We start from the raw sequence: 26,136 nt of genomic DNA, 5'->3' as shown, positions 1-26,136 counted from the left end.
CTGGTATATACTTTGACCCTATCGGGTCACTCAAATTAATAGACGGACATCTTAGTGTAATAGTTCCTGTAGATATTTCTTACATACAACCACACATTATAAATCTGAACGGTGTGATAGGCAGTTCAAAATTTCTGTGTAGGCAAAGTGCTCTCTACTCCAATGTCGAATGTTTAAACTTACACCAGCCGTTATCAATAAGATATAATGACATAGTTCGCGACTTTGAATCAATATCACACTTAATCGAAATTAGAACTAAAAGGTCGGCCTGGTTTGGTGGAGTCGGTACTTTGTCCAAACATCTGTTCGGTACAATGGACGAAAACGATGCCATACGTTATAGTAATGCCATTCAAGTTATAGAAAAAGACCAAACCAAATTATCTAAATTAATCAAACAAAATATTTTGGTAACTACATCAACCATCTCTTCTTTTAAAGATACTTTAAATAAAATCAATACCAATGAACAACAGCTAAACAGTGCAATTGATACTCTAATGCATGCACAACAAAACTCCACATTACTTTCCGACAATCTACTTCAAAGGTCAAAACTTAACGAAATATTGAACGTTCTAGAGAGCAGTTTGTTAACACTATCGTTTAAATTACAAGATATTATTAACGCAATTATGTTCAGCAAGTCAAATATTTTATATCCGTCTATAATAACCCCGAAACAATTGTTTTCAGAGCTTGTAGACAATTACAGATTTTTGGCTGATTATCACCAATTCCCCATAAGTTTGTCATTAGATAATATTTATACACTAATGAATGTATCTGAAATCGCTACCTATTATAATAACAATAAAATTGTATTTGTTCTAAAAGTACCACTTGTCGATTCAAAAGATTATCACTTATACCATAGTATTCCATATCCAGTCATTATTTCTAACAAAACATACGCAACTATCATTCCATCAACTAAACATATCGCCATCACTAGAAATAGAAATCATTATTGTAAGTTGAATAGTTTAATTAGTTGTAAGGTAATATATAATTCAAACTACATTTGTGAAAACATAGAGGCCTATTCCAGTTCTAGATCCCCGATCTGCGAATCGGAAATTATTTCTAAAGCCTTAAACTCTGTACCTAATGTAAAACTAATTTTCTTGGAGGTCATTTAGATATTTTGCAACCACTGTCCAATAATAGGTGGGTCTTTGTAATTACAGAACCTTATAAACTCTCCATAGATTGTCAAGACCAACCCAGTACAGAGATAATAATAGTAGGTACAGGCATCATTAACCTTCCCATACATTGTGTAGCATTTTATAAAGATTCAAGGTTAATACCAAAATATTCAAAGATAATAAAATTTCAACCAATTATTGTAAATTTCAATCTTTTAAACGACTCTTGCTGTAATTCTGTAACTCTATACAAAACTAAATTGCCTTTATTAAATTTATCTAACTTTAACCTTGATTCTATCACCTCCCAACAACATACACAGATAAATAATATTATAAAAAGTTTAGATACGATTAATGAAAAGCCGCATATTGTTCTATACGGCGAATATTATTCATATACAACCATAATTATTTCTATTATAGTTATTATTTTTATTTTAGCTCTTTTTTATAATGTTGTCAAATCGGGCACGTGTCACCGTCTTTTAAAATTCAAAACTAAATTAAATATTGAAAAAACCGAAGAATTATCGGAAGTCGCCGCCGTCTCCCCTAGTGTGCCAAAACTCCGTACATCTTTTTCCTAAACTTAACCCTTTTGGGGTAAGTTTACTCTCGGCCCCGGGGCTGTTATAAATGGTTCCCGTATACAATAGTGCTAAGGAACCCCATTACAAATCACAAAGTCAGCAGTTTTATAATCTCTTTATAATTACTCGTATAATTCAAGTCAGTTTGAAACCATCATCCGCGCGCGTGACACTTGCCCTAAATTGAGCCCAATTTATTGTAATTTAATTAAATAAATATATTCTTCCTTAATTTCATTTTTTAAAAAGGCCTTCGGCCAAATCCCTATAACAGAACGAACGCATCGAAAATTTGAATTTTACCGCGCCACACTCGCGCGCGCTTGTCGACTACGTAACGTCTAGCTAGGCCTAACTTCAAATTGAATCCTAACCTCAATCGGAATCGTAACGACTAAACTTCAACATATCATAACATAGTTCTAAGTTAAAAAACTAAAATTTCTTTCTAGCTTTAATGTGCTTATAAGTGTACCTTTATAAGCATTCTTAAAAATTGTTACTGTAAATTCATTAATTACAAGAAATGGTAAATAATAAATAAATAAATAAATAAATATTTATTAACAATCACGCCACGTTAACTGGTCCCGTGGTAAGTTCGTGAAGAACTTGAGTTACAGGTACCAGATAACGGAAATAAATGTAATATTTTTTATTATACACATACACATATTAAATATACATCCATAACCCTGGAAAAGACATTTTTATATTTATCATACAAATATCCTCCCCTGGCGGGATTCGAACCCGCGACCCCCTTGTGTAGTGACCATGTCACTTACCACTACACCAGACGGCCGTGGTAAGTAATCAGTTTCTCATTATCCCAGTGTGTGTGTTTTAACTTAAATGTTATTGTTGTTAATGCTCATAAAGTACCTCATAGGTAGATATTTAGGTACCTACTTACTGAAAGAGTCCTGCGTGACTTATGTACCTACTTATATATATGTCGGTACACGTCAGGGATGGCTGAGCGGTAGGTTCCGTCATCACTCGTATTCGATTGAACTCAGTTTAGTTAATAAAACTTTTCAATAATAATTATTGAAACTCAACACACACAACTTTCACAATGACAGGATAAACCGACAGTTTCGTTGCACATACCGACAGACCGACTGACTGACTGACTGACTGTCAGAGACTCACTGCTGAGACGGACGGAATCACTGTCTGATACGAATGCCACGACTCTGCCCACGTACCGCCATTTTATACTGTGGCGTTACGGAGTCTACCCTTCATTTTGTGATATTTATCAAAACAACATTTCATCATTTAAAATAATAATCAAAACCACCGTCTTAATATTACTAAAAGTCGTTATCCACGACATATATATTTTTGGACGAGAGAGATTGAAGAGCATAAGGTTACTGACCCAACCTAATAAAATCTTAGATAAATTCACACAATGAAATCAAGTGTATCGTCGTGACCACATTGATTTTAATGCTTTTAAAAATAAAATAAGAGAGCAACCTACAGAATGAGTATAGAATGCATAAACTTAAAAATAATCTTCGTTAAAGTTTTTAAAAGCACCTTGCGAAAACTTCGATACAAACTATTGCGCGACATAAAAACATTGCGCTTCATTAACAGGCATGCAATTACAACAAGTAAATAGTAATCTACCTACCTATTACTTTTTACTTTATTTGTATGTAACCTCTATACGATTAATCCTAAAAGAGGTTAATATGTTATTTATATCATTCTTCTATAGATGACATAAATAGAATTTCGATTATTGAAACATTAGAACATTAGACATATAAAGAGCATTTTTGCAATATTAAAATATAAAAAGATATAAAAATAATGGTGAAGCAATAGCTTTAAATGTTGTTTCTCTTTATAAGAGCAACTCAATTGCTATAGTTTTACAAAGCTAAACTGTATTTTGATACAAATAAAATAATACATTATAAAACAACATTTCTACAGCTAGTTACCAAGAAAAATGGATAAATTGAAATTCGAGTTCACGGTTAAAGCCAATGAAGATGTAAAAACAAATACTATTTGTGTAACGACGATCACGGATTTCGATGGCCGCACCTTTACGATCCCAGATAAGTTACAACCTGTAAAATTACATGATAAAATAGTACAGACCGAAATCTTTCAGAAAGTAAAAGCTACATTACAAAAGCGGCATGAGAAACGACAGGTGTGGATATCCATGAACCCACAGATGAAGGCTGTTTATTGTGATGAAGATGGAAATAAGCAATTTATGGGATACCTATTGGAGGAACAAACAAAACCACAAACTTCAACAACCGGAATTTCGGAAGAATCTCTAGCAAGAATTATAGAAAAAATTTCTGAAATAAAAAAAGATTCGTCAAAATCATTTAATATAGGGAGAATGGCAGAAAAAATTGTCATAGAAAAATTCAACAGCAAGATTACTAATGTGTCCTAGTGGATGACTACCTTTGAAGCAGAATGTGCCCGTATAGGAATAGAAGAAGATGAAAAAAAAATTGAAATCTTTAGGTTATTTATAGAGGGTTCTTGTTTAGACTGGTATAGTTCCATGCTTATAAAGCATACAATGAATTCGGAATGGGTAACGTGGAAAAATAATTTTTGTGGAACATATGCCGATAAGAGTTGGTCTCCAATAAGGTATGCGATGTTATTTAAATACAGGCAGGGTTCATTACTGGAGTATGCGGTAAAGAAAGAGAGATTACTATTAGAGATAAATAAGTCCATAGATAAACTCACTCTAATTGATCTGAATGCCACGGGATTACCAAATTTTATTGGAGATAAGATTGATAGGAATAGTTTAAAGGAAACTGAAGACTTATTTAATAATTTAAGAAGCTTAGAACATAGGGTAAAGAAAAAAACGTGTGATAAAATGATAAGTATTCCCGAAGGTAAGCTTAAAGAGAATAATATAAAGCCCTTAGTTAGTCCGTGTAAAATTTGTGAAAAGCAGAATAAAGGGATACGTTACCACTCTGAATCCAAATGTTGGTTCAAAGTTAAAAATGATGATAGCCCAAAAAAAGCTCAAATAAGGAGTGTTAACAATTCTGAATTAGAGATGGAATTAAAAGAAATTGATCCAAAAAACTAATAACGCCGCCATTAATAAAAATTAAACTACGAATAAATGACACTTTGGAAATATCAGGAATCTATGATTCAGGATCTAATGTGTCCATAATAAATTCAAGGTTGTTATCTTTAAAAAAAATACCTACTTATGATAACACTGCAGGTTTAAAAACAATTAATGGCGTAAAAAAATCTATAGGAATAGTTAATTTAAAAATAAAAATTTTCGAAATTGAAAAACATGTCAATATTTTTGTTATAGACGACGACAACTTCGACTATGATTTCCTAGTTGGATTAGACTGTATACAAAATTTTCATTTAACTCAAAATGAGAATTTAAATATCACACAAAATGTCCTCAACAATAATAATAAAGACTACATAAAAAATAAAGAAAAACAACCTATAAGCACTAAAGAAATTCCTGGCAGTTCAGGTAGTGACATAGGAAATAAACAAGAAAAAATCAATAATGAGTATAAAATAAATTTTAATGAAAATATGCTAATCAATAATTTTGAGATTTCAGTAAATAATTTAGATGATAAAAAAAAAACTGTTATTGATAAATTGATATGCAAATATAATTCAGTCTTCGCGAAAGACAAATATGATATAGGTACTGTAAAAGGTTATGAAGCCCATATTGATTTGTTGGTAGATAAATACTGTAGCAAAAGACCGTATAGGTGCTCTATCGAAGATATGAAAGAAATTGAACACCAAGTATCGAACTTACTAAAACATAATTTAATTGAGGAATCATATAGCCCGTTTGCCGCTCCGATAACATTAGCATTTAAAAAAGAAGAAGGAAGGAGATCAAGGCTTTGTATAGATTTTCGTGAATTAAATAAAATTATAGTTCCCCAATCGCAACCATTCCCACTTATCGAAGATTTAATGGTAAAAACAAGTAAATGCAAATTTTATTCAACATTTGACATAAATTCAGCGTTCTGGTCCATACCTCTTAAAATTGAAGATAGACATAAAACTGCATTTGTGACCCAAGAGGCACATTATCAATGGACATGCTTGCCTTTTGGTTTAAAAACTTCTCCCGCTATTTTTCAACGAATTTTAAGTAGCATTATAAGAAAGCATAAACTGTCCGATTTTACTGTAAATTACATCGATGATATTTTAATTTTTTCAGAAACATTCGAAAAACACATTGACCACATATCTCAGTTATTGGAAGCAATTTTAAAAGAAGGTTTTAAATTAAAATTCACGAAATGTAGCTTTGCACAGGACTCTGTAAAATATCTAGGGCACATAATAAAAAACAATACTGTCACTCCATTAAAAGATAATTTGATTGCCATAAAAGAATTTCCAATCCCAAAAACACAAAAAAACGTCCGACAATTTTTAGGAAAAATTAATTTCTATGGAAAATATGTGGCAAACATTTCTATTATACTGGATCCTTTACATAATTTATTAAGAAAAGGCGAGAAATTCGTTTGGTCCGATAAATGTCAAGAATCCTTTGACACTATAAAGAAACTACTTTGCTCTAAACCCATTCTAGCCATCTTTGATCCAGACTTGCCAATACATATTTATACGGACGCTAGCATACAAGGTATTGGTGCGATTTTAAAACAAATTCAACCCAACGGTGATGAAAAACCTTGTGCATATTTTTCAAAAAAATTAAATGACTCGCAAAAAAAGAAAAAAGCCATTTATCTTGAGTGTTTGGGAATAAAAGAGGCGGTAAAATACTGGCAACATTGGCTTATAGGAAAAACATTCACAGTTTTTTCAGATCACAAACCTTTAGAAAAAATGAATATAAAAGCCAGAACGGACGAAGAACTGGGAGATTTAACGTATTATTTGTCGCAATTCAATTTTAAAATAATATATTCTCCGGGCAAATATAATATAGAGGCAGATACTTTAAGTAGAAACCCTGTGTTAGAATCGTATGAAAATCAAGATAGTAGTTTAAAAGTAGTGAATTTTGTTAGATTAGAAGACATACGGAATGATCAAGATAAAAATGAAGATATAAAACAAAATATAAATAAACATATTTTAAAACATAACATATATTATAGAAAGATAGGAAAAAATGAAAAGATTGTACTAACTGAGGAGTTTAGTAAAAAAATTATAACACATGTACATCACTACTACTGTCACATAGGAAGACGACAAATGGAAAATAAGATTAAACCCTTTTATCAAGCAAAAAATTTATTGGATATTATTAAAAAAGTTTGTGAAAATTGTGCTGTCTGTATAAAAAATAAATCTAGAGGACAACACAAGTTTGGACTAATGTCTCACTTAGGTCCGGCTACCTATCCATTCGAAATAGTGTCTATAGACACTATAGGGGGATTTGGGGGTTCTCGTTCAACCAAAACATATATACATCTGCTTGTAGACCACTTTACTCGTTACGCCTATATTCTAACATCCAAAACACAGAGTGCGCATGATTTTATAAAACTTGTCCAAAAAGTAACACCTGATTATAAAATTGACTTGATTCTATCAGATCAATATCCAGGCATTAACTCCAAAGACTTCAAATTTTTTTTAGAAAAAGAAGGTATACCTATAGTTTTTACTGCAGTAAATGCGCCATTTTCAAATGGATTAAACGAAAGGTTAAACCAAACGTTAGTTAACAAAATTCGTTGCAAGGTTAATGAAAGAAGGGACAAAATTGCTTGGACAACTATTGCTCACGAATGCACGGAAAGATATAACGAAACTGAACATAGTGTAACAGGGTTCTCTCCAAAATATTTACTTCAGGGAAAAAACGTTGATATTCTACCAGATGAACTGAAACAGAATATAACAGATAGTTATATATTGCGAGATAGAAAAATTGCTTTAGAAAATAGTATAAAATCTCATAATTATAATAAACAAAGGTTTGATAAAAATAGAAAACATTGTGAACTAAAAGTTGGTGATTTGGTATTTGTTGAAAACGGAAACCGATTAAACCGAAAAAAACTAGATGACTTGAAAATAGGACCTTATCAAATTGTAGAAAAAATATCCAACACAATTTATAAAGTAAACACAGGTCATAAAAAGTCTGAGTCAAATCTCTTTCATATTACCAAACTTATTCCAGTAATGGAGTAGTATATTAAATAGGACTTTACAATTTTAAGGGGGGGAGATGTAACCTCTATACGATTAATCCTAAAAGAGGTTAATATGTTATTTATATCATTCTTCTATAGATGACATAAATAGAATTTCGATTATTGAAACATTAGAACATTAGACATATAAAGAGCATTTTTGCAATATTAAAATATAAAAAGATATAAAAATAATGGTGAAGCAATAGCTTTAAATGTTGTTTCTCTTTATAAGAGCAACTCAATTGCTATAGTTTTACAAAGCTAAACTGTATTTTGATACAAATAAAATAATACATTATATGTATATTACAGATTTTTAAAAACTATAAAATTTAGAGAACCTGAAATTATTTTGCTTGTTTAACACTATACTTACCTAAAGTAAGTAAGTATTACCTATTTGACGTAAGTACCTACCGAGGTAATAAAAAATCGTGTAGGGGCCTAAACTTAAGTAAGGTCTTTATGGAAAATGCAGTGGACTGTGAAACTACCTATATTATTATGTTTTATATGCGGGTTCGAATCCCGCCAAGGGAAAATATTTGTATGATAAATATAAATGTCTTTTCCAGGGTTATGGATGTATATTAAATATATGTATGTGTATAATAAAAATCTTACATTTATATCCGTTATCTGGTACTTGTAACACAAGTTCTTTACGATCTTATCACGGGACCAGTTAACGTGGCGTGATTGTTAGTAAATATTTATTTATATTTATTTATTTATGTAGCTTATATGTTTACAAAAGTTTGTTGTCTGATGTGGGGTGTGAAATTTGCGTAGTTTTGCTTTGTTTGTGAGGTAATGCGCCACCAGCCTGTACTATAGCGAATGTGGGTGTTTTTCTGTACATATATTTAATATGTATTTTCAACAGTCTGTTGTCTGTTGTGGGGTGTGAAATTTGCATGGTGAAATTTGCATGGTTTTGCTTACAGGGTGATTCTAAGGGAAAAGGAGATGGTACTAGTGGATTGAAACGTTCATTAAAAAAAATAGATTCATTTTTCCCAAAGAAACCAAGGCTTGAGATTGCTCACTCGAAAAATTCACCTACAACAACTATAGAAGAAAATAATTGTATTGCCGATGCTTCTGCTTCTACAGCTACATTGCTTACATTAACCATAGGTGAAGAAAAAACATGCTTTCCTGTTACTAACGATATTCAGCCTACAATATGTACATCGACTTCTGATTCTCATCATATAAAGACTTCACTTTCTCAACCAAAGTTTGCTTCAGATATTGCTTGTTATATAGATGATTCAACCAAAGCTATGTTGCTTGAAAAGCATTGGCAGCCTCCTAATTCTAATTATACTTTCCCGCATTGTGTTGTTAATAAAAAAGGAAAACAAACAAAAAAATATGCTCAGAAGTCTCACCTTGACAAGTTTCACTGGCTTGTTTTGTCGCATAAAGACCAGGGTCTTTACTGCAAGTACTGTGTTTTGTTTGTCGTAGCTCTTGGAGGTGGTATACAGACAAAAACACCTTTACGTCGACTCGTAAAAGAACCATTAAAAGCTTTCGACAATTTGCTAGGTGAAAATGGTGTTCTGCTAACACACCAGCGAAACAAATACCACGAATTAGCTGTCGAAGCAGGGAAGAACTTTTTATTGAGTTTTCATAAACCGGAAATTAACGTAATGAACCAAGTAAATAGTCAAAGACTGAAACAAATAAATGTAAATAGAGAACGTTTGCGACCAATAGTAAAAACTATAATATTTTGTGGCCATCAAAATATATCATTACGTGGCCATCGCGACGATGGTAAATTGCTGAACTATGACAGCGACGACAGCGTAGTAGCCGATGAAGGGAATTTTAGAGCCCTTTTAAAATTCCGTATTGACTTCGGCGATATTACATTGCAGCAACATTTAGAATCTTCAAAATCCAACGCCACGTACATCAGCAAGACTGTACAAAATGAGTTGATAGATGTTTGCGCAGAAATCATCCAGGAAAACATTTTACAGAATGTGCGGGAAGCTAAATATTTTTCAATTTTGTTCGATGAAACAACAGATATATCACATATTTCACAGCTGAGCCTATCATTCCGATATTTGCATGATGGTATTATTAAGGAACATTTTGTGACTTTTTGTGATACCTACGATGCTCTCAGACGTGAAGAGAACAAGAAAGATATAGAGCCTCGATTGACAGGTGTAGCATTGGCGAAAATCGTTCAATATCTGTGTACCAAATTTAACTTAGATTTATCTTGGTGTGTGGGTATTGGAACTGACAGTTGCTCGGTTATGGCATCAGATACAAAAGGTGCAGTGCAAGAATTGATGAAAATAGCCATTCATGCTAAACGTTGCCCGTGCAACAACCATGTGCTCAATAACTCATTGGCAAGATCATCCAAAGTAGTTTCCTGTCGCAATACATCTGGCACAATGAGAAAAGTTGTGGCATTTGCCAATGCATCCGCTAAGAGGCATGAAATTTTTAAAATAGAACTCGGAGCTGCCATGCAAGGTATTTGTGAGACACGTTGGGTAGAGAGGCATGATGGGCATCTTCAATTTCAAGGAGACAACTTAATCAAAATTTGTAGCGCTCTGGAGAAGATTTCTGCCTGGCAAGACAATAAAACTGCTAATGATGCGCATTGCTTGCTGCAAACATTGCGCAGTTCTGACTTTATTATATGCTCCATCTGTTTAAGTGATGTATTATGTGGGTACTTTCCTAAATTATTTTATTTCTCATTGGTTGGCAAATTAACTTATACGAGTATACTAAACCTACTTTAAAATTATGTTGTTGTTTTGTTAAAATTTTATGTTACGAGTACATGCCGTTTATATTAAGTTATAAATTCTTAGTTTATGCACTACAGTCATAGTAACTTACTTTTTATTTCTCAGGTACTACTGTATCTTTAAGCAGAATATTGCAATCGAACTCAATTGATTTAAAAAAAGCTACGAACGCTATTAATGATACTTTAAGTGTGTTACAAAATAAAAGAGAAAATGTGGACGTAATCTTTCATCAGCTTTTTGAAGAGGCTAAAGAAGTAGCTGAGCAGCTAGATATAGAAATTAAATGCCCCAGAATAGTATCAAAACAAATACATAGGGCCAATAATCAACCTGCTCAATCTACTGAAGAGTATTTCCGCAGAGCTATATACATCCCTCTTCTAGATTCAATAATAAGTGATCTCCAGGACCGCCTGTCTCCTGATGTACTCAATTTGTTTCAGCTATGCGTTTTCATGCCAAAAGGCGAATATAGTAATGAAGACATTGAAACTGTGAAACAACTAGCTACCGACTATACATTATTACTAGATAACACTCCAGTTTCTGTCATTGTAAATGAATATCGGCTTTGGATGATGAAGTGGCAGCGGAGCCAGGACATACCGCAGTCGATTTCTGATCTTATTTTAAATTGTGACATCGATATGTATCCTTTTTTTTTTTTGTTCCTTCGGGTAGAGGGCCGAACCTCCTACGAGGTCCCCGCGCAAATGGGGCGCGCGGGGTATGTGAGACGCAACGATCTGCATGGTGTTGTGAGCAGACCGCGGGCCCAAGGATTTTAGAGCCCACCCACTAAACGACTCCTCTGCACTCTTACACCCGACGTCCGATCCCCTCCGAGGTCAGAACCCGGATGAGGTAGGGGGGCTACCGCGGTCAACACTACAACCAGACGGCGCGGCTCACCCCAAGGACGCCCAGCCGACGGAGCCTTCGAGGCGAATCGAAGGCTCTGAAACGTCGGCCGTCTCGGTACGGCAGCCCGTCGGGCCGCCCAGACGGTGCCGCTGGTGTCCCGGAATACCCCGCTGGACCAGAACCAGCCTGCCGGGTCGGGACGCGATACACCGTCGACCGGTCGCTCTATTCACTCCACGGCAGCGCGCTAGAGTGCTGGTAGCGCGCCGCGCGGCCTCACCCCCTCAGGTCGCCCCTTGACCTTCACCGGGGGGAGGCCGCCACCTACAGGGGCCGGGACGTACGGGCGTATTCCCGCCTCCGGCCCCCGGCTCGACGGCGACGGATCGGTGCGGAAAGGGAAGAGCTCTCCCTCTCTCGCTCCGCCGCCTCCTTCTGCGAGATGGTGGACTCGCAGAAGTCGAGCATCGCCTTCCAGGACGCGTCGCTGCCGAGCATCGTAGCCACGACGCGCGGCAGCGAGAGGTCCTCACCTATGACCGCGACGAGGGCGGCGCGTTGCTCGTCGAATCCAGAGCAACGCGCCAGCGTGTGTTCCGCTGTGTCATCCTCGTCGCGGTCCGCGCAGTGATGGCACTGCGCCGTCGGTTCCCTTCCGGCTATCTTGTGCAAGTACCGGCCAAAACAACCATGGCCGGTCAACATTTGCGTCAGCCGGAAGGTGAGGCATCCGCGGTCGCGGCCCACCCAGTCCGCGAGGACCGGACGGACCGCCTCGACGGTACGGAGGCCGGCCGACGGGTCCGCCAAGCGGCGAGACCACGCCTCCAGCACGGACCGCCGAGATTGGAGCCTCCGCGCTCGAACTACTCCTTCGCCGGGGCGCCCTTCCCCCCTAGAGCGGAGGTCGCTACGCCACCGGTAATCGGCAGCGAGCGCCTCCGCCTCCAGGTCCCAGGGTGGCGCCCCGGCGAGCAAGCACGCCGCCTCGAAGGAGACGGTGCGGTATCCTCGGATCGCCCTGACCGCGATCGCGCGCTGTGGACGTCGCAGCGCGGCGACGTTCTCGCGGGTCAGGGCGTGGCACCATACGGGAGCGCCGTATAGTGCTATCGACCGCACCACCCCCATGTAGAGGCGGCGCGCCACCTGATCGGGACCCCCGACGTTTGGAAGGAGCCGGCTCAAAGAGCCGGCCGTTGCCATCAGCCGAGGGCCCAACTTCTCAAAGTGAGCGCGGAAGTTCCACCGACCGTCCAGTTCGAGGCCGAGGTACCGAAGACCGGTCACCCCGACCCCGACGCGGACGCCTCCGATCACGAGGTGGGCACCCACAGGCGGCGCTCGTCCCGGCCCGTGAAAGAGCAGGGCCTGGGTTTTGTCGAGCGCCACCTCGAGCCCCAACCGTCGGATCCTAGTGACGACGTGTGCCACGCCTGCGCACGCCAGACGGGCAGACTCCCGGTAGTCCCTCCCCGGAGCCACGACCAACGTGTCGTCAGCGTAACAAATTACGCTGAGCCCGGGGAGGGGTCCCCGAATGACGCCCCGCAGGACCCAGTCGTAGCCGATGTTCCACAGCAGGGGGCCCAGGACGGACCCCTGCGGAACACCGCGCTCGACGGGGAAGCGGTACATCGCCCCACCGTGTCCGATGCACTGGATCGACCTGCCCTCGAGGTAGGAGCCGATCAGTCGGCGGAGGTATGCGGGGACGCCGTGATACTCCAGCGCCCCCGCGATCACCGACCAGGGCAGGGTGTTGAAGGCGTTCCTTACATCTAAGGATAACGCCATCGCCACCCCGCCCCGGGATACGGCTTCGTCGGAGAGGGCCCTCACGCGCAGAATCGCGTCGATAGTCGAGCGGCCCTCTCTGAAGCCGTACTGCTCCGGTCGATATGTATCCTAATATAAGAATTTTTTTATGTATTATGGCTACACTACCTGTCAGTGTAGCGACAGCAGAAAGGTCTTTCTCTACGTTGCGAAGACTTAAATCGTGACTAAGATCTTCAATGGTTGAAGATCGTCTAACCGGACTGGCACTTCTCCACGTACATAAAAACGTACCCATTGACGTAAATGACGTAATAACGCGTTTCGGGAGAAGAAGTAAAAGAAAAATTGATTTTGTTCTTTAAATATATGTATTTTGTCTGTTTCTATTTTGTTTGTTGGAAACCCTTGTCGTACCACTTTTGCGGAGTTTTGCGTCATACCCCTCGACATACCTCTAGCTGTTATGACAAACCATTCACCACGGTTATGGAATATAAACAAGCTGCCTCATTCCGGGCGTGATAGTGCTTCTCTGGATGTCTTCAAGAGAAGATGACAATATGTACGTGTATATGTACAAGTTATTATGTGTTAAGTTTTTCAAGTGTATGTAAGCTTGAGGGTAGATATTATCTTGTTGAACACCAAGTAAAACGATGTCACTTTTTGATTCCTGATTTAATCAACAATATGTTATCTTAACAATTCACTTTAACACTTGTCCAACTTTAACCAGTACGTACAACAGTCACTGAATCACACAACGTAACAAAGATATAGTAAGTGCACCAGGCAAGCGCAGTCCAACGAATGTTCATTTCAAGGCACGTTCCGCCTTTTTATACTAGCCGGCGCAGCTGGCTTATGAGTCACCTCTGTTGCAGCTGTTGTTTACGAGTGGAACGACACGGCCGGCGCACCTGGTTTGTGTGAGTCACTCCTATTGCACGTGCTATATAACATAAATATCGTTAACGCCGTCACGGCCATACTGACGTGCGCTCGTCCTCGTGCGCGCATTCTTATGGTATGTCTGTGAACAACAAACGTGTTCGTTCATCCTGACATTAACGGATACAACATAAAACGTGGTCTATGATATTAACAATCTTACGGTTCGGTTCGCATAATTCTTCAGAAAATCCTATACTGGTTATAAATAACCTTCAGACTGCTTACATACCTGGGCCAGTTCATTTGAAACTCTTCAGGTATGTAAGTATGTCCCTTTTAACTTTTTTCGAACTGGACCGGATAATGCTAGACCGAATCGCAATCCCTGTAGCTAATTGTTGTGGCTAATCTGGATGAAAATCCCTATAGCTAAGCCATTGGACCGGACAGACCCTTCAATGACTTCACACTTTTTTTTCTCTTTTTTTTTTGCTAGTCCGGATTAACATCTCTCTAGCCACATACAATTTTTTTTTTAATCTGCGTGTACGGTAGCGTTTGTTAAAACATTTCTTAAACCAGAACATTTATACGGAATTTCTTCAGAAATAGTGCGAGACCGACCATCGTTTTCTACATTTCCAACACCTGCACCTGAGGTGCCTGAGCTTACAGACATTGTATCACTACCCACAGACTATGTTTGCTGTATCGCTATTTGCGGACAAAAATGTCGCTTCTATTGTCAGTGATAGAGTCGTCATCATTAAGATCAGTTTCATGAACAAGATTAATTAACCCATCTGTGTACGCCGTCACGTCATCGTCACTATAATTTTCAGAAATTTCTAGTAGGCCTGACGGGCCTCGAGGTATTTCACGTAAGTTTTCATGGGGAAATTTGTACACTCTATTAGAACTATTTACATGTCTCAATTTATACCTATCGTTTTCCAAAACTGCAGTAATGTTGAAGGGACCTTTACATTTTCGGTCAACTTACGAAAACAAAATCCCCAGCGGAAAAGAGTTTGACTTTAGCTTTGCCTCGACTAAACCAAGCTTCTGTTTGTGCCCTTTTTTTATGTTTTCGCCGGTCTTCGACCGTGCTAAATCAAGATCTAATCTAGAGGGATTATCACTCTGTTGAAATTTTAGATATTTCAAGTGAACTACCCTGAACGGCAAACGTCTATTCTATTGGAGTAAACCCTGTTACTCGACAACGTGCACTATTAAGGGCGAGTTGAATATCCCCTAAGTGCTCTTGCCATCATGATTGGTCTAAGTTACTTTCAGATCAAAGAGTGCCTTGTTCATGAAACCGCTTACCATTGAATAAATTACTATGACTTTGTTTTATAAGACTACATTCTGACCCTGAATGGAACATAAAGGGGAAGCCAAAACCACTTATCTGTAACACACTGAAGCTCTGGAACACACGTTGACGTCTCTGGTTGAACCTGCCACAGCACCTGGAGCAGTGTCGTTTTTCTTCTTGTAGCGCATGGAACACCCAGAAGCTACATGGCTCGCATCACCGCACACGTAACAGCCGACTTGCAGGCGAGAGCCGGGCGCCCACGGATGAGGAGGTTGTTCAGGTTTTGCAGGCTGTATTTTTGTGAGGCAAGTAGCAGCTCGAGCCTCACAGTCTCCTACGAGGCGGCGCGCCCTAGCGCAAGTGCATCCGGAGCGCGGGGGCTCCAATATCGGCAGTCCGTGCTGGAGGCGAGGTCTCGTCGTTTGGCGGACCCGTCGGCCGGCCTCCGTACCGTCGAGGCGATCTGCCCGGTTCTCGCGGACTGGGTGGGCCGCGACCGCGGAAGTCTCACCTCCGGCTACCTGTGCAGACTCACAAGACATTTTACCACCATGCAAACTTCTTATCGCAACAAATCTTACCAGCCACCACGCAAACTACAATTTTACGGGTTCCACCTCTCTTACACGATGTTACTCCCACACTGAGGAAGCCAACCGCGAACACTTGTCAAGCACGCACAAGCACGCACTTCACCAGAAAAACCTGCATCCGCCAGCGGAACCCGAACACCGCCGCATCGCCAGACACGAACGCACCGGACGTCTTATCTTACAGGTCACGACGACTTCAGATGTGTCAATTTTTCTTCCCCACGGAAACTTGCTTGCTTTCTTGTTTGCTTGCTTGCTGGAGCCCGAAGTCATCGAACGTGTAGTGTTATTGGTATTGAATCGAGTAGATTCTAAAATTTCAGCGACAATTCACAGTCTCATGTCCTGGTTTACTGTACTAGTGCCATGTAACTCTAACAGTAGTCATTGGCTTAAAAACGATTCGTGTCGGAACTACCCACTCGTCATGACAGATCCATTATTGCGATCGAAGTTTCACTTGAGATTTGCACTTGCCTTAATTTCTTGCAATAGCTTGTTACGTGTTGTATTTCCGTTAGTAAATGCCATGTGATGAAGTCGACAGTCAAACTGGGCAACATGAGCCAGAACGTAAGATGTGACGATTTCTTCGTGGCTCAGATCTTCCATCGAGGTAACAGAGACTTTATTACACGACTTACGTATGCTGCATTCACGCTCTTGTGGCGTACCACTACTAGTATTCTGATCTGCATCATGTTTTTTTTGCTGTACTTCGAACATGTTCAAACACGTCACGCCAGTGAGAGTAGAGTCCTGATCTCACTTCTGATGTAAGCTTGAGGGTAGATATTATCTTGTTGAACACCAAGTAAAACGATGTCACTTTTTGATTCCTGATTTAATCAACAATATGTTATCTTAACAATTCACTTTAACACTTGTCCAACTTTAACCAGTACGTACAACAGTCACTGAATCACACAACGTAACAAAGATATAGTAAGTGCACCAGGCAAGCGCAGTCCAACGAATGTTCATTTCAAGGCACGTTCCGCCTTTTTATACTAGCCGGCGCAGCTGGCTTATGAGTCACCTCTGTTGCAGCTGTTGTTTACGAGTGGAACGACACGGCCGGCGCACCTGGTTTGTGTGAGTCACTCCTATTGCACGTGCTATATAACATAAATATCGTTAACGCCGTCATGTACAATAAAGAATAAATATTTTTAAGTACAGTACTTACGTACATTTTAAAGTACCTACTTTTTACTTGTATCTATTGTTATCAAAATTAAATTATAAGTTCTTGACTTGACCATGACTATGTGACCCCCTCCTGGCACCAAAGCTGGATCCGCCCTTGGTCCGACTTCAAATCAGCACGGTGATGGTGGTACCGTCTACCTATTTATGTCGCAAAGCAGTCCAAACTCAAGGCAATGATAGGCGATAGCAATTACGTAAATTTTAAATCTACGGGCTTTAGTTACTGACGGTAGGACCTCTTGTGAGTCCGCGCGGGTAGGTACCACCACCCCGTCTATTTCAGCCGTGAAGCAGTAATTCATTTCGGTTTGAAAGGTGGGGCAGCCGTTGTAACTATACTGAGACCTTAGAACTTATATCTCAAAGTCGGTGGCGCATTTCCGTTATAGATGTATGGGCTCCAGTAACCATTTATCACAAGTTGGGCTGTGAGCTCGTCCACCCATCTAGGTAATAAAAAACTTTAAAAAGTGACTTATCGAATTATTGAAGGGGTGAGCTTAAACAATTTTAATGAAAAAAGTAAAGCTTCAGGTGTTGTTTTACAAAAGAAAACAAAAATTCAAACATTAAAGCAGCGATTTTCATTTTAAATCGTAGATAAAGAAGTCGTTGTTGCTTCCAATCATATTTATTTATATAAACTCCAAATTTTCTTTTGGTTTTTAATTAATTCGATAAACCTAACTACGAATCTGATACTTTGCGATAATCGGAGTGATTATTCAAGCAAAGCCTACATGATTTGATAACAACCTCTATATTTAGATGGTGCTATATTACAATTAATTATTGAAGAAAAAATAGTCATCGTACTGTAGCATTTCGGTGAGTGCATTGTTCATATACATGATTTTTAGTAGTTCCAAGTAGCATGTAAACTGTACAATTATCCGTGAGAAATTGTAATAAATTTTCTTTGTTTTGTTAACAATTAAAATCTCAGTTCGGACGATTGATGGACCACGGGCCGTCTTACTTAGAGACTCGTAACAATTAATCTGACTCTTGTATCATTCTGTTTGCGTTTTTGTTAATATGTAGAAAATTTATTATAAAAAATCATCTATTTAAAAGGCAATTTTAAGCTTATTTGGCTGATAGTTTCATTTTTTTTAAATTAGAAAATACGTATGCGAATTAAAATTAAGTCGGAATAAAATATTTTGTCCGTCATTGTCTGACCATTGAAGGATATTATTGTGTTTCATACTACGATCATTAAAAGACGCGCGGAACACATGACCGTAATAATTATAATTCTACATAAGGACGCGAGAATAATGACAAAGGGACGATCTTCCACCGAGCGGGTGATATTGCTCGGTAGACCGACGGTCCGAATGTTGTTGTTCGGAACATTTTTAAACCTAAAAGGGCAATTAAACCTAAAACCTACAATGAAAAAAAAAAAATTACCTAAGCAAGCTTCAAAATGTCGCAAGTGAGATTCAGACATCTGTCAAACATCTTGTGTTCTATGATGGCGACCCACCACAAGCCAATTATTTTTACGAATAAAATAATGCTGAAAATTAATTAATTTGATGCTACATAAATCGACACCTCCTACGTATATTATCGTAACCAACAAATTTACGAAAATGACATTTTCAGATTTTCAAATATAGAGCAAGAGCCCGCGACAGCCAGACCTTCGTTATTTTATAAAAGCTGAAAGTTTCTCTGTGTATGTCTCCAACACAGGTAAGAACGACCCGCGATTATAGAGTTTCGATTGTGGTTACTTGGGCAGGTAACAGGCAGTAAAGGTATATAAAATAGTACCTTAAATTCGTTAAAGTATAAAGGTTTTTTTTTTAATATTTACTCCAGAATATCTTTAGAAATCACGATATCCGTTGCCGGAAACTTTTTCCAGTTGTTACCCCCTGCCAGACACCCCTAAACTTTAATAAATTTTAATTATACTTTCGTTATACTATAAAAGCTAAATTTTATATATGTTACTTAGGGACTTATAAAAATATGTTACCCCAATAGCCGGACAGTTTTAATGGTTCTTACATCTTGCCAGACAGACACATTGAGAGCCCGCTGTAGGTGCGAGCGCGAGGTAGCAACTGTTCAAGCGGGTGTGAGCGAGATAGAGTGCTTAGTCTATTGTGATCTTTTACTGCACATCAGCTGTCGTTTATAGGATTTATCCGTTCTAAGCAGTGACTTCGAGGCGCTACTCGGCATGGGAAGCTCTGTCATTCTGGCGGGCGACCTAAATTGTAAACACATCAGGTGGAACTCACACACCACAACCCCTAATGGCAGGCGGCTCGACGCGTTAGTCGATGATCTCGCCTTCGATATCATCGCTCCGCTAACCCCGACTCACTACCCGCTAAATATCGCGCATCGCCGATAAATATCGGGCCTCGAATCGATCCGCAAACACATGAAGTCAGTGTCGGAACGTTACTTCGATAAGGCTATGCGTCATGATAATCGCCTTATCGTAGCCGCCGCTGACTACTCCCCGAATCCTGATCATGCAGGAGTCAGTCACCGTCGACGCCCTAGACACGTCCTTACGGATCCATCAGATCCAATAACCTTTGCATTAGACGCCTTCAGCTCTAACACTAGGAGCAGGCTTAGGGACCTCGGTAACCGTACTCGTCGAACTCGACAAAGAGTTCGCCGTGCAACCTAACCCATGCATCAGCCCGCTGAGTTTCTCGCCGGGTTCTCATTGGGTCGCGATTCCGATCCGGTAGTAGATTCATTCGCGAAGCAATTGCTCTTGAGTTGTTAGGTCTCCTTCGGAGGCGCTCGGGCAGTTGTTAGCAAATTCCACCCCTTCTGGCTGAGCCTTTGCTCGCCCACCTGTCCTGGTGAAGCTGGAAAGGCCTCCGGGCCACCAGTAATCTTTCAATCATAAAAAAAAAAGGATTTATCCTGCGTTCTTCAGGAAAGGAAAATTAAAACCATACAAAACATTTAAAAAATATCCAGAGTACCAGGAAGCTTTCAAAAATTTCCGTAACAGCGAATCAATTGAAAATTTAGATCAACAACAAAACATCTATAATAGAGGTCTATATGCAATGCTTACAATGTCCGTAATGTAATTGATATTGATGCTGCTCGACTTCAATTATTCATCGACTCCTATACAGTCTCTAATGTAAACGAAGCTTTTGACCGAAAGAAATTGCGAAATTTTGACGTTAGCAATCTACCACCTTGTAAAAGCGAGCTATTGCAGCAATTTTTGCGATCAAATTCTGTATATACCATTTGGAATAATGCTCATCTAAAAAATCCAACCTCATATGGAACCGGATAATGATGGCAGGGTATTGAAAGATGACAAACACCAAGATCTACTACCGAGTTATGTTAGAGATTCGCTCAAAACTCAATCAGGTATGTAATTATTATGACAAATTATTGTACATATTTTTTTTATTATTCAAATTGTATAATTTTTCTTAATTTTTTACAGAAACTGATGAATAAGGCGATTTTGATATCGCCTTATTCATCAGTTCAATATCGACGACAATGAGGAAAATTATAAGTACGATTAAATATTTTTCTTTGACATGTAATATTTTGTTTGTACTTTATAATATTAAAATAACATTTTTTATTTTCTATAATATTGCTATGAACGTAATAAAATAATTTTTTTATTGGATATCTTAAAAGATCACAATAGACTAAGCACTCTATCTCGCTCACACCCGCTTGAACAGTTGCTACCTCGCGCTCGCACCTACAGCGGGCTCTCAATGTGTCTGTCTGGCAAGATGTAAGAACCATTAAAACTGTCCGGCTATTGGGGTAACATATTTTTATAAGTCCCTAAGTAACATATATAAAATTTAGCTTTTATAGTATAACGAAAGTATAATTAAAATTTATTAAAGTTTAGGGGTGTCTGGCAGGGGGTAACAACTGGAAAAAGTGTCCGGCAACGGATATCATGATTTCTAAAGATATTCTGGAGTAAATATTAAAAAAAAAAACCTTTATACTTTAACGAATTTAAGGTACTATTTTATATACCTTTACTGCCTGTTACCTGCCCAAGTAACCACAGTCGAAACTCTATAATCGCGAGTCGTTCTTACCTGTGTTGGACATTCCGATAGAGGCACCCGTCACGTGCGGACGTGCTCATCGTCCACTCGATCGCCCGGTCTTTGTTCGCCCGGCTTTTGTTAGCCCGGCCATTGTTCGCGCGGCCTGTGTTTGTGGTACATCTGCCGACTAAGTGCTCTTTCTGGAAGTTTTTATTTGTTTTGTTTCCTTTTGTTGTTTCTGTGTTCGTGGTACATCTGCCGACAAAGTGGTTTCCTGCAAGTATTTATTTGTTTTGTTTCTTTTCGTAATTTTTGTTTTGTTGTGCTTTTTCTTTGTCCTGTAGTAATCGCGCCGCATTGCCACCTGTGTTCAATAGAACCGCTCAGGTCCGAGAAGTTGGGGCCTCGCCGCAAGGCGAGTGTTTTCAAGACCCGGGGCCGCCCCACCTGGGTACTCAGCGATCATGGACGCTGTATTCGCGGAATTCCTCCGACTTCGCCACCCACAGCACGCCTCGGAGTTTTTGGCCTTCAAGGCCAATCACACTGCGAGCCCTCTCGAGGACTCCGCCGCGCTCGCTGCTCCTGCGTCGCCTGTACCTGCGTGCAGAGCTTCTGCATTGAGCACCGCAGCCTCTGTCGTGCCTGCCGCTCCCGTGTCGCCTATACTGGCGAGAAAAGCTGCTGCGTCGTCCGCCGTGACCATCGTTTCAGCTGAGCGATCATCCGCGGCCTCCGTCGCGCCCTCTAAAACACCTACACTTGCTCGTAGGTCGCCTGCACCCGCCTCCTCGTGCTCCGACTCTGACTCGGACATGGAGGTCGACCTCGCCCCCGCCTCATCGACGGATGGATTCACCCTGGTACAGAAGGGTAAGAAGCGTGCCGCGGAGTCTCGAGCTCCCGCGGCCGCTAAAATTAGCAAAGCCGTGAACGCGTCGCGCCCCCGCCCTCAGACTCCCGTTGCGCCCCCAGCCCGTGCCACTCCGTCGCCGCGTCCGGTGGCACAAAATAAAACCCAGACCCCTCCCCCGGTTATCCTTCAGGAGAAGGCAGCTTGGGATCGAGTTTGCCTGGCCCTTAAGGCCAAAAATATAAATTTCACGAATGCCCGTAACCTCGCGAACGGCATTCAAATTAAGGTTCAAACACCCGACGACCATAGGGCCCTCTCTTCTTACCTCCGTAAGGAGCGTATAAGTTTCCATACGTATACGCTCCAGGAGGAGCGCGAACTCCGCGTTGTAATACGCGGAATCCCTAAAGAGTTAGATGTAGAGCTCGTAAAAGCCGACCTGTTAGAACAAGGCCTACCAGTGAATTCTGTGCACCGTATGCACACCGGTCGCGGTAGGGAGCCATATAATATGGTTCTAGTCGCTCTCCAGCCTACCCCCGAGGGTAAGAAAATCTTTAACACACAGACCGTCTGTAGGCTCTCTGGTATCGCTGTCGAAGCCCCCCATAAAAAAGGCACTCCTAGCCAGTGCCATAACTGTCAATTGTACGGGCACTCTTCCCGTAACTGTCACGCGCGCCCCCGATGTGTTAAGTGTTTGGGCGATCACGCCACGGCCCTCTGCGCTCGCGACCAAAAAACCGCGACGGAACCGCCTAGCTGCGTCCTGTGTCGAACACAGGGTCACCCCGCGAATTACCGTGGTTGCCCCCGAGCCCCTAAAATAAATCGCCGCGTCGCCCGCCAAAACCGCCTCCGAGCTTCCGGCCCAGACATCAAAGCCTCGGCACCCTCTGCGTCGCAGGCTAAGCCAGCGTTCGTTCCGGCGGCGGTGCCCAGTGTCTCGGCCTGGGCAAAACCGCTGCCGTACACGAACACGGCTACAACTCCCTCCTCCGCGATTCGTCCCGCCCCCGCGACTCGTCCCTCTCCCGCGACTTGCCCTCCGACCGCGTCCGACAATCTCGCTTTAGCGATCGACTTCTTTCAGTCGATCGACTTTGAGCGCGTTAACGCTTTGGGCGACGCCATTCGCGCTGCCTCCACTGCACAACACTTTATCGCCGTTGTGCAAGAATACGCCGACGTATACGCGTCATTAAATACGTACGTCCTCCCCTCACTCTGCCGGTAATCAATGGCGTATATAAGTAGAATAAAGCCCCTATCCGTAACGATAGGATTTTTTAACGCTTACGGTCTCGCAAATCAACGTGATCAGGTTTCTGACTTTTTGCGTGACCACCAAATTGATATCTTTTTAGTGCAGGAGACCCTACTTAAGCCCGCGCGCCGTGACCCTAAAATCGCGAACTATAACATGGTCAGGAACGACAGGCTCTCTGCCCGTGGTGGTGGTACCGTCATTTACTATAGAAGAGCCCTGCATTGCGTCCCGCTCGATCCTCCCGCGCTCGCTAATATCGAAGCATCAGTGTGCCGAATCTCACTGACGGGACACGCGCCGATCGTTATCGCGTCCGTTTATCTTCCACCGGATAAGATCGTTCTAAGCAGTGATATCGAGGCGCTGCTCGGTATGGGGAGCTCTGTCATTCTGGCGGGCGACCTAAATTGTAAACACATCAGGTGGAACTCACACACCACAACCCCGAATGGCAGGCGGCTTGACGCGTTAGTCGATGATCTCGCCTTCGATATCGTCGCTCCGCTAACCCCGACTCACTACCCGCTAAATATCGCGCATCGCCCGGATATACTCGACATAGCGTTATTAAAAAACGTAACTCTGCGCTTACACTCGATCGAAGTAGTTTCAGAGTTAGATTCAGACCACCGTCCCGTCGTTATGAAGCTCGGTCGCGCTCCCGATTCCGTTCCCGTCACGAGGACTGTGGTGGATTGGCATACGCTGGGCATCAGCCTGGCTGAATCTGATCCACCATCGCTTCCGTTTAGTCCGGACTCTATCCCGTCTCCTCAGGATACCGCTGAAGCCATAGACATCGTAACGTCACACATCACCTCGACATTAGATAGGTCATCGAAGCAAGTTGTAGCGGAGGACTTCCTTCACCGCTTCAAATTGCCCGACGATATTAGGGAACTCCTTAGAGCTAAGAACGCCTCGATCCGTGCGTACGATAGGTATCCTACCGCGGAAAATCGTATTCGAATGCGTGCCCTACAACGCGACGTAAAGTCTCGCATCACCGAAGTCCGAGATGCCAGATGGTCTGATTTCTTAGAAGGACTCGCGCCCTCTCAAAGGTCTTACTACCGCTTAGCTCGTACTCTCAAATCGGATACGGTAGTAACTATGCCCCCCCTCGTAGGCCCCTCAGGCCGACTCGCGGCGTTCGATGATGACGAAAAAGCAGAGCTGCTGGCCGATACATTGCAAACCCAGTGCATGCCCAGCACTCAATCCGTGGACCCTGTTCATGTAGAATTAGTAGACAGTGAGGTAGAACGCAGAGCCTCCTTGCCACCCTCTGATGCGTTACCACCCGTCACCCCGATGGAAGTTAAAGACTTGATCAAAGACCTACGTCCTCGCAAGGCTCCCGGTTCCGACGGTATATCCAACCGCGTTATTAAACTTCTACCCGTCCAACTCATCGTGATGTTGGCATCTATTTTCAATGCCGCTATGGCGAACTGTATCTTTCCCGCGGTGTGGAAAGAAGCGGACGTTATCGGCATACATAAACCCGGTAAACCAAAAAATCATCCGACGAGCTACCGCCCGATTAGCCTCCTCATGTCTCTAGGCAAACTGTATGAGCGTCTGCTCTACAAACGCCTCAGAGACTTCGTCTCATCCAAGGGCATTCTTATCGATGAACAATTCGGATTCCGTACAAATCACTCATGCGTTCAACAGGTGCACCGCCTCACGGAGCACATTCTTGTGGGGCTTAATCGACCAAAACCGTTATACACGGGAGCTCTCTTCTTCGACGTCGCAAAAGCGTTCGACAAAGTCTGGCACAATGGTTTGATTTTCAAACTATTCAACATGGGCGTGCCGGATAGTCTCGTGCTCATCATACGGGACTTCTTGTCGAACCGCTCTTTTCGATATCGAGTCGAGGGAACCCGCTCCTCCCCACGACCTCTCACAGCTGGAGTCCCGCAAGGCTCTGTCCTCTCACCCCTCCTATTTAGCTTATTCGTCAACGATATTCCCCGGTCGCCGCCGACCCATTTAGCTTTATTCGCCGACGACACGACTGTTTACTATTCTAGTAGAAATAAGTCCCTAATCGCGAAGAAGCTTCAGAGCGCAGCCCCAGCCCTAGGACAGTGGTTCCGAAAATGGCGCATAGACATCAACCCAGCGAAAAGTACTGCGGTGCTATTTCAGAGGGGAAGCTCCACACGGATTTCCTCCCGGATTAGGAGGAGGAATCTCACACCCCCGATTACTCTCTTTAGACAATCCATACCCTGGGTCAGGAAGGTCAAGTACCTGGGCGTTACCCTGGATGCCTCGATGACATTCCGCCCGCATATAAAATCAGTCCGTGACCGTGCCGCGTTTATTCTCGGTAGACTCTACCCCATGATCTGTAAGCGGAGTAAAATGTCCCTTCGGAACAAGGTGACACTTTACAAAACTTGCATAAGGCCCGTCATGACTTACGCGAGTGTGGTGTTCGCTCACGCGGCCCGCACACACATAGACACCCTCCAATCCCTACAATCCCGCTTTTGC

The 26,136-nt window shown here is 41.5% G+C and overlaps 1 protein-coding gene and 1 non-coding gene across 2 annotated transcripts; one reads left to right on the top strand and one right to left on the bottom strand.

Moving 5' to 3' along the window:
• The first annotated feature begins 8,349 nt into the window (after positions 1-8,349).
• On the top strand, positions 8,350-11,984 carry LOC119630671 (52 kDa repressor of the inhibitor of the protein kinase). The gene is made up of 2 exons (XM_038020765.2): positions 8,350-10,689; positions 10,881-11,984. Exons 1-2 carry the CDS (start codon positions 8,892-8,894, stop codon positions 11,564-11,566), a joined length of 2,484 nt encoding a protein of 827 aa, XP_037876693.2. The 5' UTR covers positions 8,350-8,891; the 3' UTR covers positions 11,567-11,984.
• Positions 11,985-18,730: 6,746 nt separating this feature from the next.
• Positions 18,731-18,803, bottom strand: Mir2774a-2 (microRNA mir-2774a-2). The gene has a single exon (NR_107359.1). It is a non-coding gene; the product is annotated as a microRNA mir-2774a-2 (primary transcript).
• Positions 18,804-26,136: the final 7,333 nt, after the last annotated feature.

Source organism: Bombyx mori, chromosome 27 (assembly GCF_030269925.1).
Source record: "Bombyx mori chromosome 27, ASM3026992v2".
NCBI lineage: Eukaryota > Metazoa > Arthropoda > Insecta > Lepidoptera > Bombycidae > Bombyx > Bombyx mori.
Note: the sequence above shows the minus strand (reverse complement) of the source record. Positions and strands in the feature narration are given on the sequence as shown.